General features: G+C 49.3%; 1 protein-coding gene across 1 annotated transcript; it reads right to left on the reverse strand.

Annotated features, from left to right (window-relative positions):
• Positions 1 to 5,839: 5,839 nt before the first annotated feature.
• On the reverse strand, positions 5,840 to 6,838 carry Tmem158 (transmembrane protein 158). The gene is given in 1 exon segment (NM_057212.1): positions 5,840 to 6,838. A coding segment is annotated over 1 exon segment (858 nt). The 5' UTR covers positions 6,704 to 6,838; the 3' UTR covers positions 5,840 to 5,845.
• Between the last annotated feature and the right edge of the window lie 4,317 nt (positions 6,839 to 11,155).

An 11,155-nucleotide genomic window follows, 5' to 3' on the forward strand; every position in this document is an offset into this window, starting at 1 on the left:
AAAGCTCTTAGGGAGCGGATAGGAGACGGGAGCAGGGGAGAGAACACAGGGAGGGTAACTTGGCAAGGGTGCTGTCCCCGGGGCCTGTGCTCAGGCCTTCTCACAGACACCTTACGTTAAGCTTGAGAGCTCGAATGTTCATCAAACTCAGCATGGTTACCAGGAAACAAAACTCAGACCTCTAGCAGATCACTGTGCAAGCATAGGACCATCTCTCCAACCCTTCCACTTAACTTTTTAAAAAACCACACAGTTTGGCGACATCAATTTCTTTAACCATGCTGTGAAGCCACCGCCACTCTCCATTGTCTTTCCATTCCTCAGGCCGAATCTCTACACTTGTTAGTAGCGGGTCATCTTGCAGCATGACCATGAACTTCAGGTGGAGTCTCTGTTCCTGAAAGAGTAAGGAGGAGAAGTGACCCCTCTTCATCAGGTGCCAACTCATGTGTATGTGGCCCCCCTTCTGTGGAGAAGGGGGAGGATGCTTTACCCTTGGTGCAGCAGCGGCAAGGCAGGTGCAGAGCAGGTGTCTTGTGGCATTGCCAGTCTGCCGATGGCTTTGGCAAACCCCCAAACACCGTGGAGTTTCATGTATCAAGCAAGTAATGGAGATCCAGAGCTTTTATTGGAAGCAAATGGCAGGGACTTCTGACTTCCCTGGGGACAGCTGGTGTAACAGGGTCAGGCCTATCACCAGCTGGGGCTTGTGGATAGATGTGGAGGTGACACTTTAGCAGAGGACCTTTGAGCATTGTTTCCCATGTTCCCACCCAAACATGATGGGAACAGCGTACACGTGCAACGTAAGGCCACATGTGTTGTGAATACCCCGCTGTCTAGAGGGCTGTCACAGAGGTTAGGAGGAGTGTAGGCTGCTCACAGCCTTCAAAGTGCCTCCTTCTCTGGAGAGCAGGGCCCTACAGTGGTGAAGGTGTGGCCACTGAGGATGCAAAAGGCCATCCCTCCTGCCTCACAGCAAGACAATGTGACGCCATCTACACTCAAGCTGGAATGAGCTGAGAGACAGCTCGAACCCACTCCTTCTCTGCTCAGTCATACTTCATTCACTCCACTTCTCCTGACAGACTTCCTAGCACACCCTTCTTCAGGTTCTGCACCTAGGAGACCGGAGCTAAGTCAGGGTCCATTATGGACGACACCCGGATTGTGTTGAACACGTTGGCCCATCCTTGGCAATCCCCGAGCCTGACCTGAACTCACTCCCAGTGTGGGTGAGCCTCTGGGAGCCCAACAGCTGGGTCCCAGGGCCACAGCTTTTACCCACGGCAGGGCTTTGGATGCAATGTCCCTCCTGTGTATTGTATCCCAGAATTAATTTTCATACCCACGACATCAGATAAACTCAGACAATACAATCTTCTCCGTGGTTATTACTTGAGGAGATGAATCACACCAGTGGTTCATTCTCTAGGGTTGTATTCTGTTCCTTATTGGACTCATCTGAAATCTCACAAGGGAAAGCAAGAAGCTTGTGACAGGAGTGGGGGGAGTCACTCTGAGTTTGATGAGACTGGAGGTGTGAAGCCCATAGGATGTGAAGACCATTCATTCTCTCCCTTCCATTTCCCCTGGGCCTTTGGCTTTCCAGCACTTCGTGAGGCTGACCTATAGGCTGCTACAGAACATTTAAAAGTGTGTTCGATGGCACAATTCCAGTGCTCTGAAGGTTAAGGCTAGAGGAGCTTTTCTGGGTTAGCCTGGGATACAGAGTGAATTCCAGACCAGCCTGGACTACTTAAGAAACTGTTATGGATTGAATGGGGAGTGTCTGCCCCCAGCTTACCTACCCTGGTTTATGTGTTTGAACGCTTGGTGCTGTCTGGGGGAAGTTATGGAGCCTTTAGGAGGTGTGGGGCCAGACTGACAGAGCAGGTCCTGGGAGTATGCAAATATAGCCCAGTTATAGTTCCCTTCCATATCTGCATCCTGCCTAATACAATATGAATAGAACTGCTGGCCATGGCTTTCCCACCGTGATGGACCAAAAAACCTGAAACCAAAATAAATCCAATTATAAGACATTTCTATCCAGTATTTTCTTTAGCGATATAACATGTTGTTTCATATAATTTATAATTACATATTATATAATTTATATTATATATTTAACAATATTATATATATATATATATGTATATTTGGCTTTTCGAGACACAGTTTCTCTGTGTAGCCTTGGCTGTCCTGGAACTTGCTTTATAGACCAGGCTGGCCTTGAACTCAGATTCCCCTGCCTTTGCCTCCCGAGTGCTAGGATTAAGAGTGAGTGCCACTATGCTCAGTGAAATAAATCTGTATATACCAGTCACCACAAGAATTCCTCTGCTACTTTCCCTGGACACAAGGAACTACCAGAGCTGCAGATGGGAAAAGCAAATGCCTCTTAGGGAAGACCAGGTAGAGGAGAACCCTGGAGAGGACAGACTGGAGGCAAAAGACCCAGCAGTGAGTCATGGCAGGGAGAGTGGAAAAGGCTCTACCAGGCACTGGTGAAAGTCTAGCCAAAGGCTCTGTAGATCTGGAGGAGTCTGGGCTGCTAGCACCTGCCCTTGTCCCCATCCCTCCCAGTATCCCCAAAATAGACCCTGCCTCAGAGTGCTTCTTGTTAGGTTTTGGTCACAACTGTGAGAAAAGTAACCAAGAATTTCTGACATGAGATGGGTAGATGAGGCCTGCATGTTATGAGGTAACGTACCAGTTGAGGCTGGATTTTAGACACAGGCTGAAAACAGAGATCAAGATGCAGGAGGCTTGCCCGGGAGGCCCTTGCATTTTTACCTGTGGAAGGGAAAAAGTGGAAGCGGGGTAATTCAGTCTCTATGCTGTGGAGAGTCAGTCTTGAGGATCAGGACCAGGAGGTAAAGGGCTGGGTCTCTATGTCTCAGGTTGAACATTCATTGGAGGGGGTGCCTGAGGTAGGCAGAATGGCTTGAAGCCTGGTAGCTCTCTTCAGCTGAAGATACCAGTGGGCCTGGACTGCTCTGGTGGCAAATACAGAGAACTCTGTAGTGGCCTGTAAACATGGCAGTGGTTTATCCCAAGGACCTAACCATATCACTGACAACCAAGCTATCCCCAGGAGACTGTAAAACTCTGATTTGAAATTTCATGCCCACAAGTCCATAGACTACAGCACTATTACTGCCTTTCCTGTCTCAGAGCCACAGAAATATTTCATTAAAGACCCAGTGGGTAATTTGTACTTAAAGCACAGAGGGACCTGCAGGCTTTGTCCTCATTCTCTACTAGCTTGTCTGTCAACTCTCTCCTCTCTCTCTCTCTCCTCTCTCTCTCTCTCTCTCTCTCTCTCTCTCTCTCTCTCTGCACTCTTCCACTAGCAATTCTTTACCCCACTGCCCCATTTCATATTTATCTATATTTGATAGTGATTGAGTATTTTGCCTGCATGTATGTCAGCACATAATGGGCATGCTTGGTGTCTGTGGTCAAAACCCCTAGAACTGGAATTATGGATGGTTGTGAACGAGATCTCATTTGGTTGCTGGAAACTGAACCTGGGTCCTCGGTAAGAATAGTAAGTGCTTTTCCCTGCTGAGCCATTTATCCAGCTCCAATGTAAAAGGTTTATTTTCGTGTGTGTGTGTGTGTGTGTGTGTGTGTGTGTGTGTGTGTGTGTGTAATACCAAAAATAGTCAATGTGCCCTAAGGAATTACAAGATTACAAGCACTATGATATTAAAACTGATCAAGATTAGTAATCATTGCTCTTCTCTGGTGATTACCAGTTCCTGAAAAGGAGTGAAGTCCCCACACTACCTGGTTTAGTGACATGTAAAGATTAGCAGTGATCTGAGCAGATGTGCATCACAGTAGCCACAGAGAATCTTCAGTGTCCAAACACAGAAAGAGCCCCCTCTACCCTCAGGGCCTGGCTTCTGCCAGAGACATCCCTGGACCACAAGGAGCCAGAAGGGCAGATAAGGCCATGGGGCTATGACCATCTTCTCCGACTCCTGAGAAGAAAGCTTCTTACTTGATAGAGACCTCATGATAAACAGAGATGACATGCATGTGAAGATTCCCTTCTGCAAACACACAGCACACCACTAACTTGAAATGCACTTGCATCCCTTCGGGAACTACTGGGTTCCCACTTCTGTGGCTTCATCTCCAGTTAGTGCTGATGTTATGGGCCCAAGAACCATATTTTGAGAACTATAGCTGTAGAACAAGCTCAATGTTTCAAAAGCAGGTATGAGATGGAGCAATGGAAAGCGTCTTTATTTTATTCTAACAGGGTCTCATTATGTAATCCACAATAGCCTTCAACTACATCAGCTTCCCTAGTGCTGGGATTACAGGATTTAAATGCCTTAAATTTACTTTCCTATTAAGCTGCATAAAGACCTTTGCTCTGCAGAAAACTGGGAAGAATCTGAATCTAACATGTAACAGACTAAGAGATGCTACCACAGAAACAAGGAGTGAAGAAACCCTGTGATTAACAGCTATTCGTTACTTTTTAGCAAAAACCTTGTTACTGCTAAACAAACACCTCAGAATTTGATACTAGCATTTGAAACATGCCATCTGCTTAAGTTACCAAACAAAATGCAATCTATGTGTTACACTCAGCCATTTCCAGGGCTGGGAAGATGACTCAGTAAGGTGCCTGGTTACTGAAGCAGGAAGACCTGAGTTCAGGTCTCCAATATCCATGTGAAAAGCCAATCTTGGTGTATACTTATAGTCTTGGAGGATGCTGGCCAGCCAGTCTTGTCGAATCTGCCAGCTCTGTATTCAGAAAGAGACCAACATAAAATCTAAGGTGGAGAGTGATTTGACTAGAGAAGGCACTTGACCCTGAACCCCCGCCCCCCAACAAGTGCATTCAGGAGTGAGCGGGCACACGTAAGAACACATACATAATACTGTATATTCATCATACCTAAGACACTTGGCTCACAGGACTATGTATTGATTTTCCTGGAGCACCGCGTATAAACAAACTATGCCAAGAGCTGTGAGCCCGTGCCAAGTTGGAAGGATGTATGTGTTTTGGGGACCAGCGAACCGATAGGCAATCCCCATTGTAACCATTCTGAAAGTGATTTCACCTGTCCTAGCCAGGAAGGCAGATGGCGCCTCTCTTTTCAGGAATTTCTGCATGATTCATTTGCGTCTTGGATCCCTTTCCCAAAAGCAAATAAAGGAAGCATACACATTTCTGGAGGAAAATGTCTGTATTAAAAGCCAGAAAACCACATTAATACAAGAAGAAACGCCCACCAGGCCATGTCACTGAATAGATCGACTTGGAAAAGATTCATAAAGTTCTTTTGTAAGCAATAACAATAAATCCGTGTCAAATCCTTCCCTTGCCCCCCCTTAAAAAAAAAAAAAAACCAAACAAGCTTCAAGTACAACTACGTTCAGATACAAAGAGCTCCTGTTACCACAGCGTTAGCAGTTGAATCTTTTTGTTTTGTATTTTTTTTTTTACTAAAACTTTCATTTAAAACAGTTATTAAATATATAAAACAAATACACAGGATCTGGTCACTTTCTGCCATAAATAAAGGGCTTGTGGGCGCAGGGAGGGAGTGCCGCAGGGGAAAGAGCCCGTTTCCCTTGAGTCCTCGAGCCACGCGTGGATCCCACCCTTCAGCCCGAGAGCTTGCCCCTGCTTTACCGAACCAGAACTCCAGCACAAACCTCGCTTTCCCACCTCATTTGGGCCTCTCTGCGGTCCCCTCCCGGGAAAAGGACGGACACTAAGGACAGCACGAAGCGCACCTGCCGCGTCTCCGGTGAGGAAGGCGCGTGCTAGCGCGTACAGAGCGCGGACGCGGGGCAGCGGGGGTCATTTGGGAGCCACCCCCGAGGTGACGGCCGCGGCCGCGGCAGCTGCTGCAGCGGCGGCGGCGGCTGCGGCGGTAGTCCCCGCGGGTACGGCTGCAGGAGCGGCCGCGGGGGCGCCGGCGGTGGTCCGGCGCTGCTCCATGCCGTTGGGCAAGAAGCCGGCAATGATGGGCACCGGCCAGATGAGGGCGGCCACGCTCCACACCACGATGACAAGGGTCATGAAGCAGGCCACCAGCGTGGACTCGATGGGCTTGCGGTTCAGCCGCCAGCCCGGCTCGCCCTGCAGCTCCTCCAGGCTGAAGTCCAGGCAGCAGAAGTGACGAGGCTCGCCCTGCAGCCACAGCGGCCCCGGTTCGGCCGCGGGGTAGGCAGGCAGAGCGGTGGGAGCCCCGGCGGGAGCTCGCAGGCGGCCGCGCACCCAGCCACAGCCCACGCACAGGCGCAGGTCTTGCTGCGCGCCGCCGGCCGCCAGCCCCAGATGCTCGATGAGCAGCGGCGGCCCGACGCGGTGGAAGGCGGCGGCAAAGAAGGCGCGGCCGTGCGCGTTGGTAGAGAAGAGCAGCAGGTCGCACTGCAAGCCCCGCGGGCGGCCCCAGCGCACGAGCAGGGAGCTCAGCATCTGCCGTTGCACGCTGATGTTGCAGGGCGCCGCAGGAGCCTCCTCTGGGCCCGCGCGCTCTGGGGGTGCGGATGCCGCCGATGCCAGCAGACGCGGGGTGGAGTGTTCGCCGGTGAAGGAAGCATTGGCCGAAGCATTTGGGGGCGTCCCAGAAAGGCCGGGCGCATCCGTGGCCCCGCCGCGCGCCGGCGGTAGCGGGCAGGCGGCGGCCAGTAGCGCGGCGAGAAGGGGTAGCATGGCCTGTGGCGAGCGCCTACGCGCGCGGGGCGGGCGGAGGCTGCATGGCGCGCTGGCGACCGTCCGGCGAGGGAACCGCGGGGCCTGGAAGGCCGAGGCTTGTTGCTGCCAGCGTGTTGGGACGACACTGGCTCACGGGCCGCGGGAGCCTCTGCAGACTCGGCTCGTCGAGGTTCCGCCACCCCCCTAGACCTGGGGCCCTTGGACGGCTGGGAGGCTCTGCTGGCCCGCGGCGAAACGAGAGAGGATTCCCCTGCTCGGCTCCGCCTTCCGCGCGCCCCGCCCACGGCTCGCGGGATGCGGGGACTTGGGGAGGGCGGGGCTCCACTTGCAGGGGCGGGAACTGAAAACCTGCGGAACAAGGCGGGTGCGTGGGGGCGGAGCGAGGGGACCCCCGGGGGCGGGAAGCCCAGTGGGAGTCCAGGAGTGAGACAGTTCCTTTGTCACGCCCAGGGAGAGCCTGCGAAGTATCTCCTTTGGGCTCATCAGTACCACCTTTCTGAATAGGAGAAACTGAAAGGGGAGAATGTCTCTGGGCTACCTCAGGAGCCAGAGACAGGACTCTTGTACCTTTCTGTTGAGTTCAGAAAGATAAAGATCTAGAGTCTGGATGGTTTTAATGTGTCTCCAGCACGACAGATACATTTGGTATTCTTAAAGGAGAAGAACTCCTAAAAAATTCCAAGAATTCTAAAGTTTTGGTGTTGACTGGGGCAATGGGAATGTAAATACCCCAGGTCGGATGCTTGAAGGTCCTCACTGAGAGTCCTACTTACAAGTGACACTTAGGCAGGACACCTGCAGTCTAGTGTGCATATAGACACCCAAGATTTGTATGTTAGAGTCCATGAATGTCAGAGTCTTTTGGGTTGTATATAGTGGGGAGATGGAGCTGTCAGGAGTAATTTAATAGGATACAATTTATAGTAAGAAGCCCACTTGAATGCTGGGCTTGATGCTACAAGTCTGTAATCCCAGCTCTCAGGAAGCAGAGGTAGGATGATATGGAGTCCAAGATCCTTGGAGAGGCCAGCATGGGCTACATGAAAACCTATCTGAAACAAACAAAATTCAGTACTAAGGTGTGAGAATGAGAATTAAGAGTTTGAGAACAGCCGGGGGCTACAAATTGAGATGCTATCTGTAAAAAAAAAAAAAAAAAAAAAAAAAAAAAAAAAAAAAAAAGCTCCCGGGAAGAAGAGGCAGCTCAGTTGGTAGGGTGCTTTCCTAGTGTCCTATCAAGCCCAGGGTTCAGTCCCCACACTGCCTACACAGAACAGAAAACAAACTGCACTTCCCTTGTTTTCTGGCCTTACACCTGGAAACTAATGTCAGCTGACCCCTAAAATGGCTTGAAACCATTGTGCTCTGTGAATCTAAGAGTGACCCTCTCTCTAAACGAGCTAAGCTTTCCCAAGGGTCTGCAAAGGACAGGATGACAGTCATTCCTGGGTACAGGGTACTAAACACATTTCTCTAAATTGTTTTCTCTCTCCCTCTTCCCTCTTTTCTCTTTCTTTTCTTTCCTTTTCTTTCACTCTTTCTTTTGAGTCAGGGTCTCACTACGTAGCTTTACCTGTCCTGGAACTTATTATGTAGACCGGGCTGGCCCAAAACTCACTTGCCCCTGCTTCCCGAGTTCTGGGACTAAAGGCATGTAGCACTATACCCAGCTTCTAAGTTGTTTTCTAACAAATAGTAACTTAGGAATGAGGGAGAGGCACGGGTAGACAGAGAGAAAGGGGGGAGAGAGAGAGAAGGGAGAGCTTTATGAACAAAGGTCCCCAAAGGACCAAGTCATTCTCTGTTGGTCTTGGTTCCTTGTCTGACAGTGGGTGGCTGGCACCCACCCTGCACGGGACTGTGTTATGTCAGTGAGAGCTTACGATCCAGCATCTGCCCCACCTTCTCAGTGCTGGCCAGTTGGTTAGTTCCTGTCACTCCAGTCCAATGTGACTGAAGTATCCTTTGGTCTAGCCTTAGTAGAAAATGTTGATGTCCCTGAAGTGCAGGATACCCCTATTTTTTCATTTTGTAAAATACTTTTGTGTTACCAGGTGGGGCAATGTGCAGTTTCATGTTCTTATTTAAAATGGCTTATCCTTTTAATGTTCATATCAGGAACAGAATATACTGCCCGGTGTGGCAGAATTGTTTAAATATGAGCATGTTTCAAAACAGGGATATCAGGGCTAGGGCTGAAAGGGGCCTGGTTGTGAAGGAGTGAGTCTTGAGCCGGGCCTCATCCATGACAGCCGGTGACATTTTCTGGAACTTTAGGCAGGAACATGCCGAGCTGCCTAAGACTCCCTTATTGTCTCTGTACAATGGGGTTTGTGGGGAGCTTGGAAGGGAAAAAGACACTCGTTTGCAGTTGCATGCGACGGCACATAACTGTAACAGCACTTAGAATATTGAGATGGGATCAGGAGTTCAGAGCCAGCTTGACATAATTCAAGTCTAGTGTGGACTACCTGAGATCCTGTCTCAAAAACCAACCAACCAAGTCCAAGCAAAGAAGCAAGTTTGGTTTGGAGAGCAAGGCAGTCCCTGCCAAGTTGTTGGCATCATAGCCCTTCATACCTTCATCCAGATACGTTACCTTCTGTTTTATCTGCTGGCATAGGGCAGAGGCTCTGCTAATACTTAATGTCTGATGAATCTGCCCACTTAAAAGCTCTAATTAACTACTATTTCTGTAGCATTCTTGAGGGTCAGTTGCTTTACGTGCGACCCCTTCACAACAGCACCATGGTGTGACACCTGTGTCACCAGAAGCAAGCAGGTTCTGCGTCTGTTTCCCAGGTGCTGGATTTGTAGGTGAGCGCCAGCTCACACTACCTTTCATAGCCCTTACCGCTGTGGGTGCTCTTCCCTTCAGCTTACTGGGCTCATGGGACACAAGCCAGGAGTATAGAGTGCCCAGGGCCCAGTCACTGAGAGGGTCTGTCTACTGGTAAGGAACTTGGCCTGAGTTATATAGGCTATTCATGGGTCAAGGTTCCTTTATTACCACATCTGTCACGTTCCTGCTCTGTTACAGGTGTGCAGGCTTCCTTGCTGTCCCAGGAATACATGAAGTGAACTTCACTTCAAGTCTCTACACAATCTGTTTCTTTCTCCTGAAGCCTGTCTTGGTTGTCTTTCTTCCCATCTCTGTTCTGCCATCAGCTCCTCAGAGAGCCTTTCCTGGCCTTTCACGATAACAAGTACCTATCTTCACACCCACGTTCCTACACCCACGTTCCCACACCCACACCACATCCCACCTTCCTCATTGTGAGCAGCCCCATAGCGTATATTCTGTTTTCTTCTTGTTCCTACTTTCATTCGAATGACCCCTTTCCTAAGCAGAACTTCATTTTGTTCAACAGAACTGGGCATAGCATGCTGTGGGGGCTGGGGAGAAGGCTGGCAGTATAGTCATGAGAACCTCAATTCAGATCCCTAGCACCTGAATAAAAAAAAAGCTGGGCACAAAGGACACAACTATAACACCAACACCAAGTGCATGGGGAGACAGGTGGATCCTGGGTCTTCCTGGGTAACCAGTCTAACTGAATCTGAGTGCCCCATGTTCAGGAAGACTTCATTTTGAAATATAAGGAGAGTGATAGAGGAAGACACCTAATAACAACTTCTGTCATACAAGGCACACTCATCCACATATAGATATGTTAACCTACCCTCACATGAGCCAGAGGAGAAGGAGAAGGAAGAAGAGGAGGGAGGGAGTGAATTCAACAACCTGGGTCAAGACAGAGACAGAATTTGAGCAACAGTTCAAGGAAAGGGTTGGATCAGCTTAGAAACTCTTATCGGTTTGAAGAAATTAAAGTGAATGAGACTGCTGGGCAATGGTAGCTCATGTTTTTTAGAACCAGCCCTTGGAAGGTAGAGGCAAGCCAACCTCTGTGAATTTGAGGCCAGTCCAATCTACAAAGTGAGTTCGTTCTAGGACAGCCAGAGTCACACAGAGAAACCCTGGGGGTTGGGTAGAAGCTATTGAGATCCCAAATCCCAGAGGAGAGGTAGATTTGGTAAATCACTGCTTTGTTGATAAAACAGTGTTGATGGACAATTTTCCTGTACAGAATGTATTGTTACAAAAACAACTGAGCACATCAAAGAAAGTAATTAGTAAAAATTGTGCAGCAATTCCATCCTCCTATTTCCTAAGTCCCTCTCTGATATTAGTTAATTTTTTAATTCCTCCTACTGCCTATTGAAGCAGTAGCTTTGAAAAAAATGAACTGGGCTATTTGATTCCTCTCATTCAACACCTCAGAGTGCTGCAGGTGCAGGCACTCCTCAGCCCTCTCTTATTCTGGGTGAAAGTGGAATATATGATTGCCACATACCATAGACTGGGAAACAAGGAAGAACTACGGAAGACCCAAAAAATAACAACAAAAAGGAGAAATGGGATAGAGCAGTGAAGAGGATAGAAAC

The sequence above is a fragment of the Rattus norvegicus genome, chromosome 8 (assembly GCF_036323735.1).
Source record: "Rattus norvegicus strain BN/NHsdMcwi chromosome 8, GRCr8, whole genome shotgun sequence".
Taxonomy (NCBI): Eukaryota; Metazoa; Chordata; class Mammalia; order Rodentia; family Muridae; genus Rattus; species Rattus norvegicus.